A 14,541-nucleotide genomic window follows, 5' to 3' on the forward strand; every position below is an offset into this window, starting at 1 on the left:
TTTAATGCAGCAGCTAAAGTAGGCTGCCCCAAATCCTGGGGAATATTGACAATTGTGCCAATATTTAAGAAGGGAGATCGTGACTGTACTATAAATTACCGACCGATCTCCCTAATTGACTCCACGGTGAAGGTCATAGGTGGAGTCATTCTTAAGAGACTGACTGACTGGGCTGAAGAGAATAAGGTAGTATCAGACATTCAATTTGGGTTCCGCCCTGGCCATTCAACTATGGCACAATACCTCAATCTCTACCTGATCCTCTGGAAGTATACCATCTCCCGTCCAGGAACAATTTATTTGGCCTTCATGGATTTGTCATCAGCCTTTGACTGTGTTAATCGGGTGAGGCTTTGGCAATCCATGAGGGACATGGGGGTAGAGCTCAATCTGGTGGACTTCCTGATGGACCTACATAGGGACACACGGGCAAAGATTAGATATGCTTCTGACCTCAAGGTGACCAGGAATTTTAACACAGAACGGGGGGTACGCCAGGGGTGCATTCTAGCACCATTCCTTTTTAATTTATACATTAATGACCAGGAAAAAACACTGCAGGAGACTGGGGCTGACTACCCGTATGTTGGGAGGCGGGGTCTGCCAGTCTTACTTTACGCGGATGATGCCGTCCTTTTGGCACGTACCCCTAAAGGCTTACAGACCTTATTTGAAGCATTTTGGGGATTCATGGATGCAAGAGATTTGGCTATAAATAACTCCAAATCATACATAATGCAGGTAGGGAAGCGCCCCACAAAACAGTATCCTTTTAAAGTAAATGGAGAAAAAGTTCCTATCTCTACAACCTTTTCTTATCTGGGCGTCCTACTGAACGATAAACTGAACTGGATTGCACAGCTTAACAAAAAGAAGGGAGAGGTTGCAAGGTCCAATGCTGCAATATTTAGCTTTTCGGCCAAAATGGGCCAACGCCCGGTGGCGACCATGTTAAAAATGTATCAGGCCAAAAGCGTCTCTATAGCCAGCTATGGAAGTGATATTTGGGGGTACTCTGGCCTTGAGGGGCTGCAGGTAACCAAAAATAATGTTTTAAGCAGTTGCTGTGTGTCCCACAAGGGACTGCAAACTTTTCGGTTCATGAAGAAACTGGTACCGCCTATATCAGCGATACATTGGCCATACGTCCTCTAATATTCTAGCTTAAATGTTGGCTAAATGAACATCTTACCCTCGCACATAACATTTTAAAAGAGTCTTTGAGGATAGACCACATGATACACATCCCTTGGTTTAAATATCTAATGGAAAGTTTTAAAGAGTTGGGATGTTTAGATCTATTCTTAAATCCTGATAGTATCTCCAAGGAAGATGTGATCCTGGTAAAGAGTTCTTTCATGTCACGCAGAAAAATGGAAAGAGAGGAGAGAGAACTTACAAAGAAGAGTGTACGCAAACATATAATATTTAGGACGTCACTTGAGCTGGAACCATATCTTCAATGGCCGATGCTCTCATATGAGCGTTTCTTGTTAATAAGGTTCAGAATGGACTACTTCCACCTTTTATTAGCTGTTCCAAGAGGGAGTTACAGGGGCAAAGTGCTAGCTTCCTGTGGCTGCGAGAATATGTCTCCACAGGACTTGCTGCACTTTGTGTTCTTTTGTAAATATTACGAAACCCCAAGGAACTTTTATTTAAACCCCCTTTTAAAAAAGCTGAACTTCAGACAAGTCCGCCCTGCACTTTACTACTTATTATTGTTAAAACCTGAATGTATCCATTTTGTGGCAGGATTTTTAAAATGTTCAATGAAAGCGAGAAAAAGTTTGGACATTTAAAAGGAACTTGATTATTTGCTGTTTTTAAATTCATATGTTTTTAATACTGGAGTTGGAATGTGCCCCCCCATAAGCCCCCAGTTTAGAACACTAACCTGAAATCCCTGTACTGTATTCCTGGGGAGTTATCTCAACATAATGTTTTCTTTTTGGGGTAAAACAAAGCGGAGCAATATACCTGGGACCCCATAAGTAAGTACCCTAGGTCCCTGCTGCTCTTATGGTGCAAAGAGCACCTAGTAATCAAATTTGCTTCACTCAACCTAAGTTCTTTATATTTTTATAAGGTAACTTGGTTCATTAGTTCTCAAGGAAAAATCACAGCAATTTGCACATTTGGCCACATGTTAAAGGAACAACCTAAGAATGATTGATGGCACTCTTTTTTTAGGTAAGACTCCTATGTAGAAATATTACAAACCTTGCAGCGAGTTGAGGATGCTAAAGGCATAGATTTGAGGTACCAAAAGGGCTCCAAAGGAGAAGAGGGCCAAACCCCAGGTGGTGCCCAACAGACAGCCGAGCCCCAACACAGTCAACGCATCTCGATATGCTCGCCCCTTCTCAGCCTGCAGATTCCGTATCTTCTTTGCCACTATGATGAGGATGACTGTGTTGAAGATGAGGATAACTCCAGCATAGGCCAGGTTCAGGCCATAGTGTAATTCCCGAGATACAACCCAGCACCTGTGAGAGAGAAATATGGAGTGATCATTATGTGACATTTGATAGTATGACTGCCCAAATACTTCTCACCGAATATACTAATTTTTAACGCATGCTTTTTCCCCCATAGGGAATTACAATGACAGAGTTATAACCACACATACCATTACCCCGCAAGTCGTAAAAACGACTTCCGGAGAGGGGGCCCTGAATGTTGGAATAGCATAATTTACTATTCCAACTCCAGTATGTGCAACTGTAAGGTAGTTGTTGGATTTTAAATTCAACACCTTCTGCACCCTCCGCAAGTCGTTGTACTGACTTGCAGAGTAATGGTATGCGTGGTTGCAACGCGCTCATTGTAACGACCGCATTGTAATTCCCTGCTTGGAAATGTTTTCATGGTAAACGATGTTTACCCTTATCACCATCATACATTAATTATAAAAAGCAGTATTTACCCCATTTTAGTGATAAGAAAGACTAGAAGAAAATCTATCTTCTACTGAATAGTACAGCTGATATTTGCATGTATTCTGCTGGCCACGACAAGTCACCTGCCTATCCCCATTTGTTGAATACACTCTCAAATGGGAGTAATGCTCAAGGGAGATTAATGATAGATTCCGCACACAACATACAAACGTTCAGTGAGTAGTCACAGCAAAAACACACTGGCTAAATGCTTACATCTGAATTGCAAGTAAGCAAGCTCAAAATGAAGCATAGGCTAGGATTCAGAATGGCCAAATGCAGGAATGATGAAAGAGCATATCTATTTAGGACTGTCCAGAGCTCTCAAGAGGAAGCACAAGTCCCTGACTGTTACCTACAAGGATCAGGTGATCACATCATCTACCAAGGAGCGTTTCAACCTCCCATGGATATTCTAAGTGCTTCACAAATCCCTTAACAAATTTATCATTGCCCATCTCCGTAGTGAAATTCATTCACTACTAAAGTACACAGACCTCTGCTCAACATAAGCAATGCCTCGCTAATTCAAGGCATCTTCTATGACTCACCTAAAAGTGCATAGATCCTCACATCGCTGAAGAAGGCCAACCTTCAAATCACACATCTTCTGTTCCTGGAGTAGATCATAGAGAAAGCTGTTGTCCCCATGTTTCAGGACATAATAAAAACCTAAGCAACCATGCAGATGAGAGACTATGCCTTCCAGATCACTGACAAAGGAGCCTTTCCATCCTTTTCAAACTTTTGGTAGTATTCAATCTGGTCAACCACTCTGGAAGATTGGGTTTTGACAGCCTCATTCTGCAATGGTTTTCGTTCTTTCTGAACAACACATTCCAACTTGTTCAGATGAACTCTTAAAGGTCTGAATATATTCCAATTACTGTGGCATACCCCAAAGCTCATTCTAGTCACACGTAATCTTCATTCTCTATACGGATCCCCTTTGGAACTCCTCACACACAAGATCCATCAATACACAGATGATCCACAGCTTTGCTTAAAGGGCTGGCAATGACATCAAACGTCTGAAACAACTGCCTATTCGGCACCAAAGCATGGATGTTGAAGTCTTGCTTGAAACCCACTAACAATGAGGAAGTTGTTAGTGGGTTTCAAGCTGGATAAGAGCCTTATCCAACTTCCTAGAAACAAATCTGTGTCTGGATGCTGCACAATTTGGCTTTAGGCCAGCGCACGGCACCGAGACGGCCTTGGTCACCGTGTTGGATGATCTGCGAGCGCGAGTCGACAAGGGCAAGTCTGCATTCTTGGTGCTACTTGACATGTCGGCCGCGTTCGACACGGTGGACCATGAAGTCCTACTTGGCCGTCTTCGGAGTGCGGGAGTGTGCGGCCTGGCCCTAGACTGGCTCACGTCCTATTTGGATAACCGACAACAAGCCGTGGCATTACCACCTTTTCGATCAGCCACTAGGCGGGTGAAACAGGGAGTCCCTCAAGGATCGGCAATTAGTCCGATCCTATTTAATATATATCTCCGTCCCTTGATAGCACTGATAAAGTCATTCGGCATATCTGTTGTCAACTATGCCGATGACACTCAGTTGATTTTTTCATTTGAGGGTTCAGAGACTATTTCAAGGGATGTCTTTCACCGTTGTATGGCAGCCACAGCAGCATGGCTGCGAGCCAATGCGTTGCAATTCAACGGGTCAAAAACGGAGGTACTCCACTGCTCCTTGGACCGAACTCCCCGTACACTACCGGCAGATTTCTGGCCAGTGTCCATCCCGGGATCGGTGGAGGCGGCAGAGTCAGCTCGCAACCTGGGAGTTCTATTCGAACCCAATTTACAGCTTGATGCCTCCGTAAACAAAACGGCAGCAACATGTATGGGTCTGCTCCGTGCTCTACGGAAAATCTTGCCACTTCTTCCACGGGGCTCCAGAGCTGAGGTAGTGCGTAGTTCCATTCTCAGTAGGATTGACTACTGCAACGCACTACTTCTGGGTGCCCCGAAGATTCTGGTCCTAAAGCTCCAAAGGATACAGAATATGGCCGCTAAACTGGCCTTGTCTCGACCACGGTCCGCCTCTTCATCGGCAGCTTTGGCCGATTTGCACTGGCTCCCAGTCCAGCAGAGAATTGCGTTTAAGGCTCTCTGCCTTGTTTTTAGGGCCCTGCATGGACTGGGACCAATACCTCTTCAGACTCTCTTCCTCTGGTATCAGGCAGCCAGACCTTTAAGATCATCTTCGGCGTTCTTGGCAAAAGTCCCTAAAATTAATAGAACGAGAATGGGTGGTCGTGCTTTTAGTTTTGCGGCTGCCACGCTGTGGAACACTCTCCCCCTGGCATTAAGGAGCTGCCCTGATCTGCTCACTTTTAAAAAGAGCCTTAAAACTTACCTGTTTCCCAGAGTAATGTAGCTGTTTTAATAGATGCACGGTTAGGTCTCAGCGCCAGGATACCCTTTGGGTGACAGATGCGCTCAATAAGCAATAAATACAATGAAGTATATATTAAAGGGACAACCACAGCAAACAAGTTTAGTTATTTTCTGTATTTCTTTATATTTATTCCACAGTTTTCACCAAGATCAATCGTAAAGTCTTTGTGCCTTAATTGAAAATGCCAAAGGGCACCTCATCACATCTCTCCCTCCAACTGTGTGTGCGCAGACACCTACCCACACCACACAAACACATGCATACACACACATACACACTCCCCCCTCTTTCTTTCAAGCAAATCAACAAGTTATTTAACATATCTCTTGCACCCAAGGACCATTAGTAATAATGCAGTTGGCAGGATACATGAAGACGTCTAGTTTTTGTATGTATGCACGTTGGAAGAAAAAATAGACGTCAAAACGATAGATGTGGGGCTACTAAGCTCGGATCATTGAAAATTGGTAGGGGGAGTGGAGGAGAACGAGTCTTCTATCGCATCAGTGCAACCCACAGTTTCCTCTCTGAAGAGACAGATGGATGATATGTACAGGGACTTGCGCTTGCTAAAGGATTGGGCAGAAGATGCAGAGGGACGATCCTGTCACAATAATATTAGGATTGTTGGGCTGCTAGAATGCATAGAGGTCGGTTGGTGGAATTTTTTTTGAGGATTGGCTTTTGAGGGTGGTGCTCCCTAACACGCAGAACCAGTTCTTCACGATCGACAGGGCCACACAGGGTTCCATCCTTGTTGTCGCCGCCGGGGGCCACCCAAGGCCAATGGTGGCCAGATGTCTCAATTATAGAGAGAGAGATGACATATTACAGCAGGCACATTCACAGGGCACCTGGGAACTTGAGGAGGATAAAATCCATCCCTGCCCAAACTACACAGCCCAAGTGCAAAACGAGTGGAGATCTGGGATTCACATATGGACTGCTCTACCAGGCCAAGTTACGAGTCACATCAAACAAAAAAACGTTTTCTTTAACACTCCGGAGAAAGTGTGGTCCTGTCTGGAAAGCCAAGAACACATCTCACATGTGCAGAGGGTTAATCCTGAGGTGCCACTTGAACGGAGGCAAGGGAGGAAATAGCGATACCCTCCTTAGGTGACCTCATCGAGAGGATGTGCTGCGGAGAAGCGGGCAAATTTGGTCTCTGATATTCGAGCTTTCAAAGAGCCTTCCCTCTCCTTGGGAACCAGTGATGCAGAATCAGCGAAGGGGGACACTGATGCGACATCAGAGGAGGGGAAGTTATCCCCATTGAGGGGTCCCCATGTTACCCTCGGACTGTCGATGTCTTAATTTGATCCTCTTATGCCTCCCACAAGAGTGTTTACTGAGCTACTGAGTTCCTGGAGACATGATTGACTATGCACCTGGGATGCAACCCTCCTTCAAAAGGTGGTGGGGGACTGCTCTCTCACTGGGTTTTGTTCTAACACATCCCATCAATGACAGTCAGCAACTATGCAAATAATAGAGTTTCTGTTCAATTTGGTTTTGTTCATTTGGTTCTGTTTACAATGGTTTTACTGGAGAGGTGTGTTATAACTTGACTGGAGAGGAGAGGAGGGAAAATTGCTTGCATTTAGAATGACATTTTTCTGATACAACTTCAGCACTATGTACTTCACAGACACACCTTGCAACCTTTTATGTTTCTCCCCTGCATGTTGCTACATCATTGCTCGCCGCATCCAATAGTAACCAATAAACAAATGAAATTTCCTATTGTGGAAAGTTAGAGGCCTAGGCTCCCCACTGAAGTGCCACAATGTTTACTCCTTTCTCCAGAGACACAAGGTGCATGTGGCTTTTGTACAGTAGAGGCACATGCTGGTTTCAGAGATCAACAAACAGGCGAAACTCTGGTCTGGACAAATATATGGCACTGGCCATTCGGCTTACACATGGAGCACATTGATATGGCTGGCGCTGGAGGTCCCACTAGTGATATAAGGAACAAACATAGAACCAGAGCGCCATTATGTCATACTGGATGCTACCTTTGATGGGAGGTCCTTTTCCCTTGCAAGTATATGCATCCCTAATATCAAACAGTTATCATTCCGGGACACCATGTCCCCACACCTTCTCAGGACAGTTAACATGCATAGATTATGGGGGGGGGGTAATCTAATCTGGTCCTGAACGGGGTACTGGACCGCTCCTTGCCCCCTCCCATTGGGCCCCAGTGGACCACTGACACAGGGCTCTAGGAGATGGACGGCACAGTGGGAACTCACAGACTTATGGAGGGAGTCCCATCCAGAGGCCCAAGAGTATTCTCTTATTCTAGTGTCTACGGGTTCTACACTCTAATGAACAGGTTTCTGGGCCCCCTTGATTTAATACCCTTAGTCTCCAACACCAAGTATCTGTGTTGCACTGTTTCTGACCATAATCCTCTTCTTTTAACACTCACACAGAGACATCACCGAATGGCAGTGCCAACATGGCAACTACAGTTAGAGGCGCTACTCGATGACCTCTTCCGGACCACTGTGGGTGATGCTGTAGACAATGCTGTAGGGTCCAAGGGGATTAGCCCACTGTACAAATTGCTGTCCCTGCCTGCCATGACCTGCCGTGACCTTCAGGAGGAGGGGCCACCAACGCCACGTCACGCTTCAAGAGGGCAACACTGCTCCTGTGACGTGGGATGCCCAGGGGACTTCTACATTTGTGGGATTTGCTGTCATTGCCTGCAGTGACATGCCGTGACCTCTAGGAGGAGGGACTACCAATGCCACTTCATGCTTCAAGAGCACAGGACTGCTCCTGTGACGTGAGACACCCAGGAGAATTTGGCTACTGTGGGACTTGATATCTCTACCTGCTGTGACCTATAGGAGGAAGGGCCACCAATGCCGCGTCACGCTTCAAGAGCACAGGACTGCTCCCGCAACGCAAGATGCCCAGGGGAATTTGGCCCCTGTGGAACTTGCTGTCCCTTCCTGCTGTGACCTGCGGTGACCTCCAGGAGGCAGGGCCAACGCTGCGTTGCACTTCTTGAGTGCAGGACTGCTCCAGTGATGCGAGATGCCTGGGGGAATTCGGCCACTGTGGGATTTGCGGTCCCTGCCTACCGTGACCTGCCGTGACCCCCAGGAGGAGGGGCCACCAAAGCAGCATCGCACGTCAAGAGCGCAGAACTTCTCCCATGACGTGGGACTAAGCATGGGCGAATTTTGCGAATCTGGCGTTCGCGAATTTGCGTATTTGCGAACTCGCAATCCGCAAAATCGGCGAATTCTCGCAAACTTGCGGATTTTGTTTTTTTTGTGTTTGCAAGGGTTTCTGCCAGTTCGCGAGGGTTTTGTACCAGTTCGCAAGTGGGAACTTACTTGTCGCCTCGCAACGGTCGTGACTATGTTGGTTCTAGGTTCACAGCACCCTCTGTTTCACCACTGCCATCCTCTGTTTCACCCATGCCACCCTCTGGTACATCAATGCCACCCTCAGGTTCATCACTGTACATTATGGGGGGAAAAGAAAGCACACCTGCCCTGCTTCAACTGACATGAATTAATTTGGGGTTGATTTATTAATGTGTCACTGTTTTAAAATTCCAGTCTGGCACCTGCTTCCTTATCTGTAATTTGCTTTCTGTTGCAGTGCAATTTTTTTTCCAGGACCTTTGTGGCCTACTTGTAGCTATTCTATGAGCCTGCTGTGAGGATCAGAGTAGGGTCATAGAATAGTTGCAACTAGCAACTGAACTCTGGAGGGGCCCCTCAGGAAGCACTACAGGGAATGGTTACTAGTGATGAGTTTGAACTTTTGCACCTGCTGAGTGCTTTCAGTTTTGCAAAACTCGTTTTTCTGCAATTTCGCGGGATTCGTGGGGCGTGAACTTGCGCGAGATCGAATTCGGAAGCCGCGAATTCGTGCAAATATGCGATTTGTTTTTTTGAGGCGTGTTAGTTCGCAAGGTTTTGTGCGTTTTAGCGAGTCGCTTGTAGCGCAACGGCGCGAAGTTACCCTCACGGTCGTTCATGGGCGCGGCCATCTTGTTTGCATGATGTATTTCCATTTCAGGGCGCGATGTGTAATCTCGCAAAGTGTGCGGCTCACTAGTACAATTTCGCGTGTGATCGCAAGGAAAATCTCGCGCGAACTTACCCACGCGGTCGTGAACGGGCGCGGCCATCTTGTTTCTCATTCATTGCTATGGTTCTGGGCATGCTTTTTGTATCCTCTCTGAATCTCTGCCATCCTTTGTTTGTTTGAAGTTTTTTTGATCTATTTTACTTATTATCTATCCCTCTATTTTTCTAGCTCTATATTTTTGTGTTTTCTGCTACTTTTAGTTAATTTTAAACTACTTTTTTAAACTCTTTTCTTTTCTTCTTCCCTATTCTATTTCTTCTTTATTATTTAGCTTCCTTGCTGCCCAGACCATGGTAAAGGGAGCCGGGAAGCACCCTGAGAAGGGTAAGGGTCCCGCACCCCGTGCCCGGCTCCCGTGCGGGCGTTTGAGGGGGGAGCAGGTCGCACCCTGGGAGATCTTCAGCGCAGAGGAGGTGGCCGCACTAATTTTTTATGTTCAGCGCCGCCTCCCCAGGACCATCATGGCAGGCGGCAAGATTGCTAGCGGGTACGGGATCCAGGAGCGCCGGAAGCGGTGGGAGAAGGTGTGCCGGGCCATGTACCAACACTCTCGGGTCCGGCGCACTTACAACCAGGCCACCCACCGTTGGACGGATTTCCTGGACCAGGAACGCGATCTGCTCGACCTGCTCGGCCTTGAGATCCCCGGGCTTGGTGAGTAGTAGTAGCTATTTCTTTACTACTCTGTTTTCTCCTGCTCTGTGTGTTATTATATTGAAAATTTTTGTTTTTTTACCAAGAGCATTAATGCTGCTGATTGCATTGTAGGTAAATTATATTTCAAAATCTTCTGTGCATTTCAGGTGCACTGCTCTCCTACTCAGTAGCGTTGCTACTAGGCTTATTTGTTTTCGATTTTGTGTTCATTTCATTGGCCTGTGAAATTATGTATGAGTGTAGTTTAAAGAACTGCGTAATGCTAGACACTAAGGGTCAGATTTTTAATTACCGGCGCATCCCTGCAAAGTAGCAGGGATGTGCCAGTAATTGTGCGCCACGCCACCACCACCCATGGTGCGCCGTATTTACAATGCGGCGCACCATGGGCCCAAAACGTCACCAAAGCGTTACGCATCTGTGCCGTAAAGGCGGCGCATTGCTGGAGTTGTGTCGCAACGATGGCGCAGCTCCAGCAATGCTCTGGGGTGCCCTATCTCCCCAATGCTGCGTCAAGCCGTACGTCTGCTTCAAGCAGGCGCAGGGTTTGAGTCACGCATCATTGTCCTCAAAGTGACTGATTGAAATCTTGTAGATTTCCCTCAGCCACTTTTAGGATGCGTTCCTGCGCAGGAACGCCCTCCCTTGCACCGGAACGCCCCCTGATGGCGCAGGGCTTTACAACATGATGCATCTCACATATGCGTCACGTTGTTAATATACGCTGCACCATGGCGCCTCTTTTGTTCTGCCGCTGCGTCACAAAAGTCACGCAACAATGGAGCAAAAGAGCTGCAAGGGCTTCTAAATCAGCCCCTACAGACTCAAGTCCAGTCCTTCCTTTGTACACATGGCGATAAGAAGAGATAGTGGTGGTGGATTGATAGTTTGAGTATTTTAATGACTGGTTAATGTAGTAGGAAACTTTTTAGTATTGTCGCTGATCTGCAATCACGATGGACTTTGTCTGTCACTTCGCGTGCTGCGGACTGCTGCCTGCCAGTCCTAGGCGAACCTTTTTAGTAGTTTGTTTAGTGAGTTACATAAGAACTTTCCAAGTCGACGGTCCGCAAATCAAGCAATACTAATAACGTAGTAGACCACATGAGATCGGTCAATATATCCCGTGGAATAGTTGTCTATTTGCTATTTTGCCAAAATATTTTGTTATTGTTCTTTTGAAATGTTTGATTTGGTTGACAAATACCATCCATGTTTTCTGGTCTTTCTTTCTTTCATGTTGTACATCAGCTCCCCCCAGGGGCAAGAGGGCATTGGAGGAGGCTGCTGCTGCTGCTGAACAGGATCGGTCAGGCGAGGGCTCCTTTGCTGGCCCCGGTAAGTTTTAATTTTAGTATAGAGTACCTATTTTTTCCTAGCGTTCCTCATTCGATTTTTTCTAAATCGTCTTTGATCTTCTTGTAGACTGTATCTAAATTCTTATCCTGCCTCGACTATGACTCCATGTGGTATTACTAGATTATTTTTATTAGTCTGTCTGTGTAGCTAAGTAAGATTGAAAATTTGGCAATTCCATTGGACTCCCATTCTAGTCAGCAATAGCTCTATGCACTGAGTGCAGTCCTCTGGGATTGTCCATAATGTCTTTTCAAGTCTTCTAAATGTTTATGCTTTGACAATTGCCAACAATAAAAAGGTGAATGACCACCAAGAAAGAATAAGATACTACTTTACTTTTGGTTTGGATAGGAGGACAATCCATTCTACTACTGCAGGGACAAATCTGCACAAACAGAACTGTGGACACTAAATAGTGCATTGTTTATCAATTATAATAGGCGCAGGTAGACTTTCCACATACCTCAGTGATATCAGACTTTGAAGAACCCCCAATCTCCTTACTGACTAGATAGTGTGGCAGAGTAATTTAGCTCCCGAATTCATCGATGATTGATCCCCAATGATGATTATCCAACGCAGGACAAGAGTACGTAGTCAGAGTCCAGAAGTGTCAGAGGCACGGACTCATGCTTGCAAATTGCAAAACCTTTTGCTCATTCACTCATGACCAAAAACCACAGAGTCTATTTAAGTTTTAAAGCTTTATTAAAATTCAAAATATTTATTAAAATCAAGCTTGTCATAAAACATAAACGGTTGATTAAAAATGGAAAAGTGCTTATAATCATTTTTTATTTCACACATTTATTGTGGGCGAGCCGAGCCCTCACCTGGTTTGAACTTTCATTTTTCTTTTTGGTGCGGAATCATTGGTCCCTTCGTCCTAATGATTTCTTCTTAGAAGTGAAGCTTCTGTCTGTTATGAGGAAAATGGTGCGTGTTAAAAACCAAGCATTCATCAGTTGTGCCAAATAATGCTGCAAGACAATACCCTTCCCTGGAAAAAGGGACATTTTTACTTTAGAGTAGACAGTCACAAATTAGTAGATTGGTTAAGGTTTCTGTATTCACATTTCTTCATTCCTAGACAAAATACTACTGAGTGGTGTATGTCTATGACATCTAACATTCTTAAATGTACTTTGTAGGTGGAACATCTGGTGCTGGGCCCAGCGCGGAGGTGGAGGGAAGCTCTGGGGAGGAGGCGGTGCAAGTGCTGGACCAAACTGCTGTGCGGGTTGCCACGGTAGTGGCGGGCAGTGGTAAGCTCTTATATTCCTTACTTATTGAGATTGCAGACTGCATAGTGTGCTGCTCCCCGTGAGAAAACGTAAGGTTTGTCCGATGAGAGACATGAAGAAGAATGATTGACATTTAGGCCTATTATGATGGCGGACGGACCTGAGTTCGTCAACCACCAGAGAGTAGGAGGGACCGTCCGCAGGGGCAGTGGCGGTCCCTCCGTGGTAATTAGGATGTGACCGCCACCCTGGCGGTCACATCCTGTATTTTTATCATTGCGGCGGGTGCTGCTTGAAGCAGCACCCGCCGCAATGATAAAAATGTAAGTTGTGCATTTGCATGCACAAAGCGGCAGGCACCGCGTGGTGCCTGCCGCTTTGTGCAGGCAAATGCAGGGGGGTACCATAGGTACCCACATGTGCACCCCCCAGCCCCCTTCACCTCTGGGGGCCCGCAACAGGCCCCCAAACAAAAATGCGTATGCCTTTGCACGTCAGAAATGCCGCCGTGTAAAGGCATGTGTTCCTCCAGACATCCTAATATGGCTGGCGGTGTCTGATAGACACCGCCAGCCATGTTAGTGCTTTTCCACCGCGGACGGGAGGCGACCGCGGCGGATAAGCTGCGGACTGAAAAACGATCCCCCAGCCATCCTAATCTGGCGGGGGGGGGGTCTTTTTCAGTCCGCTGCGGATTTCCCGCATCCTCCGGGCCGGCGGTGGATTCCGCCGGCCCGGAGGATGCGGGAAATCCGCAACCTAATCTGCCCCATAGTTTGAATGGATGGATGCCTGGATCATGGTACTATCTGACTCTTAGATAGCATATGTGCATCTAGAGAGAGTAGACGGTCACTGGAGGAACTAAGTGTTACTTTGAAGAGCATGTAACACCGCACCCGCACGTCCGTCCCAGTGTAGGAAAGGCAAGGAAAAGAAGTTGTAATTTTGTCCGAATACTACCATGCATGGTAGCAGTAGTTTGTATTGCAAGCACAGCATATATCGGGCTATTACGATGGCCACTCACTACTTCTGTTAATAAGTTTAGTAGAACTCGGTCATTCATGTGTGGATGTATCACTGTTCACTCAATAAAAAGCAAAGCACCTAAAGTCATCCCATATGTAAGTAAATACATACCATGTGCAGTGATAGATAATCAGATTATTTATCTTCTTCATTTTCCTTTTCTAGTATTCATTGGCACTGTAGGGTGAAACTTAAATTAATTAAGCAGTAGCCCTTGTAACAGTGTATTCTCAGTGCCACCCATAATAGAAAAGTAAGAGCATCACCACCTGTATGTACTGGACTGGTACAGTAACGCAAGTCTGTCTCACTCATCATGGCGGGCGTCTGTTTTCCTCGGGTGCAAGTTGACTGCGCTGGCATTATGCCGGCTTGCAGAAGTTAACGTACCAATTTTGCTAAACAAGAGAGAAGAAGAAGAATAAGACTGGTGTACTGTCATAGTCGACTCTAATGGAGTGAGTCCATAGTGCTCGTAGAATTGATTCCTTAAACTCCCACTAATGTTAGAGCAAGGGTGAAGAAGTGGGAGGTTAGATAGATACTGGCCACAATAGTTATGTACTGCACTTGCAAGTTGCTACTTCTACTGTGACACAACTTTCTGCTGAATCATTTTTTGTTCATCTTAAAGAGCATTGGTTACAGACTATGTCTTTCTTTCTTCATATAGATGCTTCTTCCAAACCAACCCGGAAGGAGCTGGATAGACGGGCCCGACAACGGAGGCTGGAGGCCACTGTCGCTGAATATCGGTGGCTG

The 14,541-nt window shown here is 46.1% G+C and overlaps 1 protein-coding gene across 1 annotated transcript in view; it reads right to left on the reverse strand.

Annotated features, from left to right (window-relative positions):
* Positions 1-14,541, reverse strand: part of ADGRG5 (adhesion G protein-coupled receptor G5) — a 303,433-nt gene that overhangs the window by 11,198 nt on the left and 277,694 nt on the right. Inside the window, exon 9 of the mRNA XM_086946433.1 lies at positions 2,224-2,489. Coding sequence (XP_086802559.1) covers positions 2,224-2,489 — 266 coding nt within the window. The remainder of the gene's footprint in view (positions 1-2,223; positions 2,490-14,541) is intronic.

This window comes from Lissotriton vulgaris, chromosome 12 (genome assembly GCF_964263255.1).
Source record: "Lissotriton vulgaris chromosome 12, aLisVul1.2, whole genome shotgun sequence".
Lineage (NCBI taxonomy): Eukaryota > Metazoa > Chordata > Amphibia > Caudata > Salamandridae > Lissotriton > Lissotriton vulgaris.